Source organism: Prosopis cineraria, unplaced genomic scaffold (genome assembly GCF_029017545.1).
Source record: "Prosopis cineraria cultivar Desert tree isolate PC_DT_omini unplaced genomic scaffold, ASM2901754v1 PC12, whole genome shotgun sequence".
Lineage (NCBI taxonomy): Eukaryota > Viridiplantae > Streptophyta > Magnoliopsida > Fabales > Fabaceae > Prosopis > Prosopis cineraria.
This window is the reverse complement of record NW_026555343.1, coordinates 32,527,901-32,541,714: the sequence shown is the minus strand read 5'-3', so window position 1 is coordinate 32,541,714 and position 13,814 is coordinate 32,527,901. Positions and strand designations below refer to the sequence as shown.

Here is a 13,814-nt window from a genome sequence, read left to right as displayed (position 1 = left end):
AACTTAAGAATTTAATAGTTACCCCGCCTAAAATTTTGACAAACGGTTGCGACATTGGCTATATATAATTAATTTGGTTGCTTGTTCAACTTGCTTGATAATCACAAAGAATGTTTTATATCGCTTCAATTATCCTAAAATAATAATAAAATTAGAAAATTTCATGATTAATTTGTTACATTGAATTGATCACCATTTGATTAAAGTAATATAAGTAATGGCTCAGCTATATCAATTGGCAGAAATACACATTATTTTAATTTGTTGAAAACAATAAGTATTAATTAGTATCTACTTTATAAAATCCGAATAGAGGTGTTGGCAATCTTGTTCACACAAAATCATAATTTAGTTAGCTAAAATGCATGCATGTGATAAAGTTCTGATCAAATAATATGTTTTGAATACAAAATTAGTCAAGCATATCCCACAAAGGCTAGCTTAATTTTATAGCCAAAAATCCTATTCTTATAAGCCCTATAATTTAGTTACAACCTCAAATTCAATTGAGCATATCCTCACTTGCACAAACTATATACTTCACCTTTAACTAAGACACTCAAGGAAAAAAAAAATTGAAGAAGAGGCAATTTCTACAAAATCAAAATGGTAAACATTGATGAAGAGCAAGCTCTTCAGCGAGGCAAATACATCACACCCATCAAAGATTAATGATCAAAACAGGTCACAGGTTAAAAATTCATTTAGACTTCTTTCCTGCCCTCTTTGGTCGGTTAGCTATTGAGATAGAGGCAAAAACTTCATTTCTCACTTCATTTCTCATGTGATTTACCAACCACCATATCATATCCACCCTAAAATGTTTCAATTGTTCCTAAAAAAAAGCATAAACAAGTTTTAAGTTTAACATTGATAATTGGAAGAAAAAAATTAGAAAGATTGTGGATCACATATACATACATTTGAAAAGTCCTCCATGGTCAGTCCTCCTTTTCTTCTTCTACTATCCCATTCTGCACAGTACTTTATTACATATACCCCACAATCATTTTTACAAATATGAGCAATTAAGATAAGGCAAAATGTCTACTTGAAATGAATACATAAAAAGGTAGTTCTTTCCGTAGTTAGTTATTTACACATTACTTTGTTTGAGAAGTTCTTCAAATATCATCTCTGTCTGAAAATCCTCTACATATTTCTCTGGGTCACATGCTTGTAACAATTTAATTATGCGAGTTCTCTATAAATAGTTCCTAATCTTAGATAACTATTCCCATCTAAAAATTTAAGTAACCTCAAGTAGTTATGCAAAAGCATTAACAAAGCATACCATAAATCCAACTATCATCTTCTTCTCTCTAAATAACTTCCCAGCCAATGAATCAAGGATGAAAAATTTTTCATTCTTTAGATCAGCACAATAACAAAACCAGTGATTGAACACAAGTATGGCCAAGAAGAGATAATAACAATTTTCAAGGTTATATCTAAGTTTATCAGGCATGAGCATCCTTGCATCGTCAAAAATAGACCATCTTAACTTTTTATCCCTTAGGTTGGCCATAAATTCTGAATCAAATATGTACATCCATACCTCCCCTTCATGAAGTTACTCACCAACCATCACTTTTGCGACCATGCTTATGACCTACAAAAACCACATCCAATACTCAATGTACTATCCAATTAAACAATTAATTAATTAAAACTTTCAGACATACCGTTGTACTTATCCATTTTTTAGGACTAAGACTTCAGCATTCGACCCTAGTTAGGTAGTAATCGTACATCTCAATAACATAACTACCAAAAAAAGTGTTATTATATCAAATATAATGCACCATAATTATCAAAAAGTAATATCACATTACTTACTCTTCACCCTCTGCTTCATTGGTCCGCCTGGTGCAATATTTATATATTTATTATTCTTTGATAAGTCTCCCTTGTATTAGTTCCTTCAGAAAAGGTGACCAATTTACCTCAACCTTTTTCCTTTCAGACCTTCAAATCATTATGCTTTCATCTGTTCTCCTCCTCTTCTTGCCATCTTGTCTTTCATCACTTTCTTGAATAGGCAAAAGTTCTATAGTTTCTTCCTTACTATCGAAGCCTTCATCCTCATTTTCTTTAGATCCAGCTCTAGCTGCAGCTTCATAACCACCATCGTCTTCATCTTCATCCCTATCTCCATTATTATGTGCATCTTTAGCTTTATCTTTGCCTTTGTCTCCATCTTCATCATCATCGTCATCAGCTTCATCTTCATCTCCACATTCCTCTTCCTCCACTTCTTCTTCGCTTGGTTCGTCAACCCTCACAATAGCTTTACTATCAGATATTTGAAGCTGGTTAAGACTTTGTTGTAACTTTAGCACTTTACTTGCAAAGGTATTAGCATATTGCAAAAGTCTTCATATATCTCCCTTACACCCTAATCAAGTTTCAACACCAAGCTTATTAAGCAAATAAAAAATCAGGATATACACAATAAATTATGGACATATATATACCGGGTGAGTTATCGCTGCAAGTGAAAGTAAAACTTCAGACACTTCATTAGACTTACCACCATAAAGAATATTGTGGATACTTTCTTTTTCCAACTTAACCCATTTTTACACCATGTATTGGTTCCACAAATACATCACAGGCATTCCGCCATCTACTAATGGTGTTAGGCCCAATGGAAATGTGCATGTAAAATATCTGCACTAAACAGATAATTATAATCTAACCAATAACAAATAAATTGGAACAAAATATAGAAGGATTATAAATAGTCTATACCAATAAGAAAAATAAGCATCCTCCTACATTCTTCTTCCTTCGTCCACTCCTTGATGCTATCTCATAAGTTGAAATCTTTCTAATAAGCTCTAACAACACAAAAGATGACCAGTCATATTCTTGAACATTTTTCTTCCCACTCAAACTTTTAATACTCCTCATACTAACAGTTGTACTTGTTGTGGGATAAAGAAATGTTCTAAGAGTAAATAATAAAAACACCGTTTTCATCCTTGCCAGATATTATCATACTCTTCAACTCAGTGAAGAGTTTGCCAAGATAATTCTTCTTTAATGCTTTAGATGCTTCGCTGTCATCGTCTAAAGAGACAGGTTTCCCACCATAAGGCACACCCCTCTAATTCCAAGTGTTGAGGTCGGTGTGTCAAAAGTAGTAATTATTCGTTCACATAAATCCCTAATAGTTTATTAAATTTAAAATCCAAGAGAGATTGAAACCATATTTTCTTGACCTTAGTACATAACCTTTTATATTTGGATATGTATTCTACAACTTCCTTGAATTGGCTAGGAGAGCAACCCGTATTAAATGGAACCTATAAACCAAGAGGAATAATATAACACCATACAATGCATAATAATCATATTCAAAAAAGACTCATTAATTTCAAATAAATACAAGTGAGTGATTCCGTTATAGTGGAACAAGATGTTGATTCCTGGCCTCATCCATCTAATGAAGCCATGTTTTTATATCTTTCTTGTTTAGCATTTGATAATTTTCACCAACTTTCTCTCATTAAATTATTGGCTTTTATAAGATCACTGAATTTTCCTTCATTTTTTTTAGAAACTCTTCCTTGAAGTTGTCATATCTAGACTTCTTTTTTGTTGTAGTTTTCTTATTGTCCATAATTTTTTTGTCTCAGTTGCAAGTTACTTTTTTCTGGTCTGCAACAAGCAAATGAAATAGATTCAGCTAAATGTTACACCCCAAAACACGCCACAGACATAAACACTATTATGGAATAGTGAACATGCAGGGTGGCAGCTTTTATTGGATTAATTAAAACTTTGGCAAATATGAGAAAGGAGAAAAGGGATAGCATAAATTGCAAGTAGTTTATCACACCTGATGCTGCAACCAAAGTTAGATGCATGCTCAATTTTAGCAAGCTAATAGTGGTCATTTTTGAAAACATCAAGCCACTGTGGTTACAGATAAGCTAAACCTAAAAAACATGTATACGCAGTGATTATAGTCCCAAGCCACATCATTACAAATATCATCATAATACAAATGCTAGGAATCCTCTGAAAAACACACACATAGACATAATATAAACACACAGAGCTAACTTTTGAAAATTAAATTCATAAATACCATATTTTCACTTTAGCTTAAAACATAGCCCTATCTCTTATCCCAAGGTTATTTAAATGTCATTAGAACTAGAGTTAGAAAGCACTCCCCCTGCTTCAAGTCTATGTTCTAATTAAAAAAAATGTCTAAACAGAAGAGAGACATTTAGGTAGCTTTTGGCATGTAGGCATCCTAATTATTAAGGACTCTAAAACCTCTATATATATATATATAATATGAATGAATAGATCATGAGATATACAAAATTACAAAATAGTATATTGTTGGGATATATACAACACTTAAGTTTTAAATTTTTCAAAATTGCTACATCCAAACATCTTATTAATAGGTTTCAAGTGCTTGGCAAAACTAAAGAATGAATATAAAGATTCTTCATATTTCAATGTATTTCATCATAATTTGGGTACTATAATCATAAATGGGTAGGGTACTGATGCACACATTATCTCTTGGTGCAACAAACTTAAAACCTCACATAAGAGGAAGCAAAACAAACATAGAAGACTGCATAAAAGATATGAACAAGAACCGGGTCTGACAAAATGCTACTCGAATTGGAAACACCGTATTGATATGCCATATTCTATTACAAAAATTAACACCTAAATAGAAGTATTTTACAAAATCTCCTATGAATATTCCCACAATTTAAATTGGTTTATCATAAAACAAATGAGTTTACTCAAATGTTTAACCAAATTGACAGTTTAACTTAAACAAAATCAAAATGATCACTCCAATTAGTCTAAGTCAGTAAATATTCATTGTTCTTGCATTTTAAGCAGCATTTTATTTCTGCATTATCAGCCTTTGACCATTCCGATGTTTGCACTCATGATTATTACAATTCTTAAAGTGTAAGCCTACACTAAACAACTATTCACATAAAAACATTGCAAAGCTGATGAATTGACCAGTCTACACCTTGATATAGACCTTTAAAGTTAATAAAACACAAAACAACAGGATCAAATGCTAATTAGCATTGGATAAAGTCACTCACATTAACTAAAATGAGTTCATAACACAAACTAGTTTCAAAATAGCACAAAATTACTAGATCATCTTTCATTAGCAAATTCCCCAAAATCCAAATATGACATAGAATTAAAGTCCACTAGTCAAATCAAATATCCCAAAGCTCAATTCCAATATAGAAAAGACAGAAACTAAGAAAATTTTCCTGTTGAAAGATTCATACACATACTTCTTCCAACTTGGAGATCTCATTTCGAAGCCAAAATATGCAAGCAGCTTAAGAACAGTCAGACACAACATAAACAGTAATAGATATGAAGGTTATGTGAAATCAATAGAAAACCATATCTTATGCAAGAAGACAAAAGCATATGAACAAGATATAAACCTTCAAGAAAGGATAGAGAGAAGACAAGAGAAGAGAGAGGAGCAGTGTATAAAGATGAGAAGATGAGAATAGATACAGGTGAGAAGCAATGTACGTCGCTAGTGGCTGTTAGGGCAAAGAAGGGACAGAGAGCTTTCCTCCGACAAATCAATTGAAAGAGCTCACATTAAGGCAGAGAAGCTTTTCTCTGGTCAGTCAATCGAAAAAGCTCACGCTAAGGCAGAGAAGCTTTCCTTTGGTCAATCAATCAAAATAGCTCCTCGCTAGGGCAGAGAAGATCAGAAGAGAGCTCGTCGCTAGGGCAGCGAAGATAGCTCATCTCACACACGAGAACTCATTAGCAAGGTAGAGAAGAAAATGAGCATTTTAGAGTTACTTCAAGAAGGGTAAGCTAGAGAAGAGAGCTCGTCGCACACAGGGAACTTGTTCGGAAGGCAGAAAAGAAAACGAGTATTTTAGAATTACTTGAAGAAGGGTGTTTCAGTCTTTTTCTGTGACACCGAAATAGCACTTAAAGACTCTAGAACTTTATTGGTCTTTTACAATTACTTGAGACTTAATTGATATAAAATTGATCCTTTGAGACTTGATTTTTATTTTTCCTAAAAAGAAAAATGATGTATCTATTCTCCTTCGTTGTAAGGATTATTAATAGATTGCATTAGCCTTTGACTAGTTTAGCGTGCAGTTAGTGCAAAGCTTGCAAAACAAACATTTGACGAAGTCAAACTAAATTGAAATTTGCTGAAAGCTATTACCTCTGATCTTATATATTCTTTTTGGTCCCGGATGCTTTTTTTTAAAAAAAATAAATTAATACTTAATATAAAACACTTAGTTGGGTTTTAATTATATTTTTTTAATAGTATCCCTATTCAAACTCTCACTAATTATGAAAGAAAATATAATACAAATTTAAAATTTCTTAGTTAAATATAGTTAAAATTAAAAGTTTATTATATTTTTAAATAAAATTAATAATTTAACTATCTTTCATCAATTCCAAATTAAAGAAGTCTTATACTAAAGATTTGATGTAATATAAGTTACGTTTAATTAACTCATAAAAATCAATAGAAGATAATTAAATTGTTGATACTTGATACTGTCTGAAAACGAAATTTTTTTTTTAATTTACCCTTATTAAACATATAATCTTTGAATTTGGGTTTAGAAAATGAACTTTTAATATCTAATTTCCATTGCAAAAATGAAATCCAACTATTAGGAGGCAGATTTTGACTTTAAATGGATCGACAATGGCAATACTACCGGATTAACCAATCCGATCAAATTTCAAAACAATGAATAAAATATATGAATTATTTTACAGGTGATGAGAAGGAAGTCTTCAAGCCAAGTAGTTAGATTCAAAACTCGAATTAATTACCATTAAATCCTCAATAATTTTTTTAAGAATAAATTATAAATATTGAGTCAAATAATTACAAATAATAACATTTAATGTCTTATCTATTAATTTTTTTAGATTGAATGTCTTATCTACAATTGAACTTTTTAAATTTATAATTGTCTGAGTTAATAGTTTAAATTTATTTTTTTAAAATTTTTTATCAGAAACCTATTTATCATTAATTCAATCTTTTTGCCACCTAACTTTTATTTTTCCACCTAGCCTTTTTTTTTTCTTTGCCCAAAAAAAAAGGCAAAGGTTTTGAATTTTTTTTCCAATAAAAATAAAAAATAAAAGAACACTTTGCCCAGAATTTAAAAGCAGGACAAACGATATTTAATTTTTAAATAGCTGGTGCTATGAACAAAAAAAAAAAACAAACAATTCAAGGTCCATCGTCACCATCACCTATCAAATTACAAATATCTGTACACTCCACCAAGCTGCACAGTGAGCAAAGTATAAATTAGATGAATCACGGAAAAGTTATCTTATAATTAATTTTAAAAATAGTTTATATCCAGTCAACCTATCATAATAATCACAAGTTACATGATAGAATCACTGTGTGTTGGTGTGTCTCAAATTATCAAAGTCAATATATAGGAAAAACTGACAAGCACGTCCCTCATTTAGAAATTAAAGACACAAGTATCTTAAATTTGTGAAACGGTATAAGTCTGAAGGTCGTTGATTGATATATTAAAATATGTTTGATGGACAAAAGTGCCCTTGGTTAGTAACGTAACATGGATGCAAATCTAAAAAGGTAAATTGCGAATACTAAATATTTGATTTATAAATTACCCAACAATCAATTTTCATATATGATGCAAGATTAAATTGTATTAGCCGAAAATTAAATTGACATCATATCTTAAAAATAGGTTTCGAAATAATTTACAACTCATCTTACATGATTTATAACTAAATCTATTAAGAACTTACAACTCATCTTTACACCTGTCACTTTATCTATTTAAAAATATAATATATTTTTAACTGAATCTCATCATTAATAAATTAATTAACTATTTTTAAATTAACACTATCTTTTTATATTTACTTTTATTTAATAGAGTGTTTCACTTAAAAATAAATATAAATTAATTTATTTATTAAGAGCATTTAAAAAAAAAAAAAAAAGCACATTAATTACATCTTAAAACAATAAAAATGACAATTCAGCTCATTCAAAAATACCTTACACAAGCATTATTGATTGAGTAAAGGCATCTTGTTACAGACTGGCTTTGCAAATTTAGTCATTAAATAAACTTAAGACCTAGTTGCATATCATTAATTTCCAAACAAAGGACCTAGTTGCTATTTTCCCTAAAATTTATAGTAAACTTAGTCTATACAATGAATAATAACATTCTCTCTGTTTAAAAATATAAAACATTTTTTAAAGAGTTATATATTAAAAATTGTAAGAAATTTTAGTCTTTTGAGATGTAATCATTGCTCTCTCTCTTTTTTTTTTCAAAAATACTCTTATTGATGAATGACTTTATATTTATTGTAGGATATTTAACAGGGATAAATATAAAAAGATATTATTAATTTAAAAGTAAGTAACTACTTTATTTGAGAGTGATATTCAATTAAAATTCTTTACATTTTTGAACGGAAGGACTATAACTTATTTATCAAACTCTAATGTATGAGAACGTATTTAGCTGGAGATAAAAATTAGTTAGACTCAATAATAAGTCCTTTCTTTGTTGGAATGAGACACATCAAAATAATAATTAAGCAAGCCATATTTACTTTGTAATTTACTCAGTCAAAAATTACGTCTGGAATGTTTAAATTAGATGCGATGAAAAACTCTATAGTTCTGTTTTTCCTTGCGTAAGATACTACGTTTATCATTAATTCAATAATTATTACTCTAACAAGACAAAAAGATCAATTTGTGATCAAAGATAAATGGGGGAAAAACATTGGTACGAAAAACAAAATAAAGCCCTCCACAATTTCTAAAGAATGTTGAGTGAAAATCATAGCTCAAACCACCTCTTGTGGACCTTACATAACTGAAGAATAAGAACCGAGCAGTGAAAACCACTTTAGATTGATAGTTCTATTTAATCGCAACTTCCTAATTACCAAACAATGCTTGATGTTTTGCCAATGAAAAATATAATTAAATGGCAACAAATAGTTAAAGCAATTACCAGTATTGACGAGTTCGAAACCCTTGCTTGAAAACTACCAGAGGTCTGAAAAATTCAGAAGTTAACTATAAGACATTGATCCTTATAGTTATTCAGTTTTGATTCATACAAATTGCTATTGGTTTTAGGCAACATGCATTTTCCATCTTAACTAGAGCAAACTTTAATTTATATACTACATATCAAATGAAAATTCTACTCAATCTAAGTGAAGCGAATTATATGTTTGAGCCATACTTCAAATTTAAATTGGATGTTAAACATTATAAAACTCAATAAAAATGTTAATTTAAAAAAGTTATTGTTGGAAATATAAAAAAGATTAGTCAAAGCCAAGTTTAAACAGATAATAAAGACACCTGCATATAAAAAAAAAAAACAATTAAAAAATATGAACTCATATAACTGAAATGACCAATGATCATACAAAACTAAGTTATCCTTTTATTCCTTTCTTTTTTCACTTGATATGTTCAATTGTGTTAGTCCCTAATGAAATGATCCGCAATCTCAAGCTAAGGTAAATTACATGATAATCAATAAAAAAAAAATCCAGATTGTGTAAAACTTTTTTTAACTTCGAACTATCTGTAGATAATTTCCTTCCCATCAAAATTTAACGAATGAATCTTCCTAAACTTTTAATGTAGATGTAGATATTTACAATTACTTCAATATTGGAGTGAGATACATCAATGTCAAAATGCCTCTTCAATTAACTTTCATACAAATTTCCAGGCAAGATCTAAAGAGAAGTCAAATATTAAGGGGGTTATATATATATATATATATATATAACTAGACATTGCAAACTTATCATATAAAAGTCACAAGTTTTTCCTATACCTACCTCAATGTATGTGGCTGGTGTGAATATGACATGACTGTCATTCTTTTCTATAAAACTGAAGCTCTAAGTGCTACAAATATTTTGCAAAACAAAATAGTTATCAACATCTTGATAAGCAGCACAAAAGATGCAATGTTTCCCCTGTTTTGTACTCTAAAACTTCTTGTAGAGCTACTCAAAAGCTCAAATTTCGGTTCAGTACAAATGAAAGTAAACGCAGGCATTCTTTTACTTATTCCCACTCCATCCATACTTTGTAATGCCAATTGTTTTTGTCATGAGGGGATAAACTCCAAATATTCTCTAAGAATATAAGGGGCTAAAAACCAGGCCAATCATTGAATTGGTTAAGGTGTTTATTTAAGAATTAATGGTAAAAAATGCAGCTGAATCATGTTTAGATCAGTTATAAACAAAGTATTTCATTAAACTAGTCAAAGCATTGCTTCAAGGATTTATGGTTCAATTGACAGAGATCAACCCAATTTTCAATACTATACTAAAGACACCTAAATTAAAGCACCATGTATTGCCGCAAAAGTAGACTAGAATTGAATTATTTCTAAAGCGAATGAGTTTGCATCTAGTTATACTTAATCCCATCAACTTCGACCTAAGACTCAGACTTGTACCTTGTGGCCCGTCATATACGCAATTCATTCGTCAATGACTAACCCGGTATATTGTCACATGTTGACACAGTACGAATTTTTCAATAAATTTTCAAATGCCACAATCTGATATTCAATGTTTATCAAAAAATTTTGAGATTTTCCAAAGTCTTTGTTTTCAAAGATATGTCTATGTCCATACTTTGTGCAGTTTTTAATTAGGAAATTGTTCTGTTAGATCCAAAAGGAAAAGAACACTCAGCCTCACTGCAAAGCAGACTAGATTCAAATCATTTCTCATGCGAATTGACCAACTAGTGTGCATCCAGTTATTTTTATTCCAATCACATTCGATTTTCCTAATTTCAGAAATCCAGATTCGTACCTTCTGACATTAAGAGGGCCTTCGCCAGGAGAGCCGTCGCCACCTTGGATGCAAGTGGTGACGCACTTGCCTGTGCAGGATTCCGCTTTTCTGGACTTAGGTCTCTGGATTTTGGGTTTCCGGCAGTCTCCGGGCGACGGACATTCACCGGAAAGCGTCTGAGGTATGTTGGAAAGAGTCTCCGGTTGAGGCGGTTCCTGAGCACAAGCACAAGCACAAGCTATGGCAGCGGCGACGGCTGAGCTCACCATACTCACAATACTGATTCTTCTGCCGCTCACTGCCAAGACCACCTTGTTGGAGCAACTATTACATTTAACGGCAGGCATTAAAGGCAACCACACTTTTGCCCCATGGATTACCATTATCTTCTACTTGACCAGATTTAATTTAACTGTTTTGCGTATATCATCGTCTCGTCTTCCCCGTTTCAGTTCCTTATCCCCTCTCCTTCCCTCCACACCACGTGTGCCTCCAACTTTCTTCACAAATTGAGTGGCCCACGTTGCAGAGATCGCCGAATGAGATGAGACGAATTATATGTATACCTTTTTTTTCTTTAACAAAAAATATATTTAAGAGGAAATTGCCAACGAGAATCATATGATAAAGTTATCCTGAATTTTTTTTTTTTGGGGGGGGGGGGGCGCCGGGAGAATGCTACGATAGGACCACATGAGGAAGTTTATTTCAAATCAGTGTTAAATAATTCTGAAATTATATTGCAAGATTAAAGAATTAAATTAAAATTATATTTATAAATAATTAAAATGTCCTTTTTTTTTTTTTTAAATTCATCCACCATTAGAGCTTTGGCGACCAGATCACTACCGACAGAATTAATTCCTCCAAGGTAGCAAAGGGTGTTTGAATCCAAAACTACTTGGTGCACCAAAAGTATAGCAAACACTGAGTCAATGATGCTTCTTTATTATATAATGCCAAATATAACACTTTACATAACCCAAATTTTCAAACCAAGACTAAATAAACTTTGCTACCTAAACCCTACATATTCAATCCATAACTTAAATTATTATGTAAGTTATTTGTTAAAATCCTAACTTCAATTGTTAACTTACTAATATTACTCTTTAATTCAATAGCAAATCTTGTTCATAATAAACTCTACATATTTAATTATGATGACTTATTAAAATCATAATTTAAATTATTATGTGACAAATGATACTTATTAATGGACTACTAAAACTTGTTGACAATACCTTCTTTATATTTAATCTTAGTGATTTGTTGAAACCCTAACTTAATTTGTTAATTCATTAATGTTACTTGTTAATTTAAAAAGTCACCATGATTGAATATGTAGAGAATATTGTCAACAAATTTCACAAGTGAATTAACAAGTGATATTAGTGAATTAACAAGGAGCATTAATAAAATAATAAGTTAATTTAAGGTTTTAACAAATTTTCAAAATTGAATATAGAGAGGGTACTGTCAACAAGTTTTGCTATTAGATTAACAAGTGAAGTTAGAGTTTTGATAAGTTATCATAATTGAATATATATAGAGATGGTATTGTCAACAAATTTTTCTATTGAATTAATAAGTAACATCAATGAAATGACAAGTAATATTGTTTGCAAGTTTACTTAGTCTTGGTTTAGAGATTCGGGTTATATTATACATTGTATTTGGCATTATATAATTAAGAAGCATTATTTGCTTAGTGGTTATTATGTTTTTGGTGCACCAAGGGGTCTTGGATTAGATAAATCTCCAAGATTATCTGCAACTATGTACAAAGCATCTTTGGTTGCATTTGGAAAGTTAAGATCAACAAAGGCATCTAATCTTAAGATGAACCTAGAAGATCTTGCCTTAACGAGAGAAGAATGTTTAACTTTACTTAAGCAAGGCTTTATTGAGCCCACAAAATTAGATTGGGCTTATCAAGTCTTTTATAAAAGTTTGTTTGTAACTACTTTGTCAAAAGTTACTTTTGACTTTAGACAAAATAGTTTGTTTTTAGTCATATCGTTTTACTTTTACTTTATGTCACTTTGTTTTGTAACTAGGCATGTTCTTAATTATGTTGCAAATGGTCTAGCTATTGGAGTTCCAGTGACTATTTAAAAAAAAAATTGAAAGGCATTCTTGGTCATTTACCCTACAAAACATAATTTCAACATATTCTCTTGGTTTTGCAGTGTAATTTTTAAATTATTTGGGATTGATTTGAAATAAACTTCCACCTTTTTGATCCTATAGTGAGAGTCTCCTAAAAAATAATTCAAGGTCATTCAAGTAAATTAATGTCCATGATCCTTCAAATAATCTCTCATCCAACCTCATTTCACTTGAAGGAGTTTGATGTGACATGTGAGCCATTAGGGAATAGTTGTTGGGATTTAAATGCCCTAACTGAATTCAGGTAAAAATATGCCCTAACCGAGTTGGAATAATTATCTTGTTTTTCCTTGTTTATTTGACAGGTTTTGAGAAAAAATTACCATGAAATTATTGAAAAGGGGTTTTGTTTGTTAAATTATTTTGAAGAACTGTATGTGAAAATCAAGGATATTACAAAATGCACATAGATACTTATTAATTAATGAATGTCTACTTGTTGAAACAGGTCCTACACTTGTCCCTTTCTATAGCCAAGCCCTGTCAAATTTTTGAACTCGTTAATTAATGAAACAGCAAGATTTATGTATTTAGTCTTACATGCTTAATATATTTTTATCCAATCAGATAAAGACATATGAATTTTAATATGTTGATAATATTAATAATAAGAATTTGTTATAGAATAAATAATCTATAGAAGAGATACATGTCTTGATTAATTAGAAACAAGCATTTTAAATATATAAGATTAAGTACGTGAGTTTTTTTCCCTTAATGAAACACTGCTTGTTAAATGTATATGAATA

The 13,814-nt window shown here is 30.6% G+C and overlaps 1 protein-coding gene and 1 long non-coding RNA gene across 4 annotated transcripts; both read right to left on the bottom strand.

The window, feature by feature from the left end:
* Nucleotides 1–372: 372 nt before the first annotated feature.
* On the bottom strand, nucleotides 373–2,645 carry LOC129288542 (uncharacterized). Of its 3 annotated transcripts, none has more exons than XR_008588030.1 (3): nucleotides 2,534–2,645; nucleotides 922–2,290; nucleotides 373–835 (listed from the first exon to the last, which is right to left on the bottom strand). It is a non-coding gene; the product is annotated as an uncharacterized LOC129288542 (long non-coding RNA). The 3 variants fall into 3 exon arrangements; XR_008588028.1 differs by having other exon boundaries at nucleotides 922–2,398; nucleotides 2,534–2,644; XR_008588029.1 differs by having other exon boundaries at nucleotides 922–2,295; nucleotides 2,534–2,633.
* Nucleotides 2,646–7,195: 4,550 nt separating this feature from the next.
* On the bottom strand, nucleotides 7,196–11,393 carry LOC129288540 (uncharacterized). The gene is made up of 3 exons (XM_054925169.1): nucleotides 10,912–11,393; nucleotides 9,066–9,110; nucleotides 7,196–7,325 (listed from the first exon to the last, which is right to left on the bottom strand). Exons 1-3 carry the CDS (start codon nucleotides 11,274–11,276, stop codon nucleotides 7,268–7,270), a joined length of 468 nt encoding a protein of 155 aa, XP_054781144.1. The 5' UTR covers nucleotides 11,277–11,393; the 3' UTR covers nucleotides 7,196–7,267.
* Nucleotides 11,394–13,814: the final 2,421 nt, after the last annotated feature.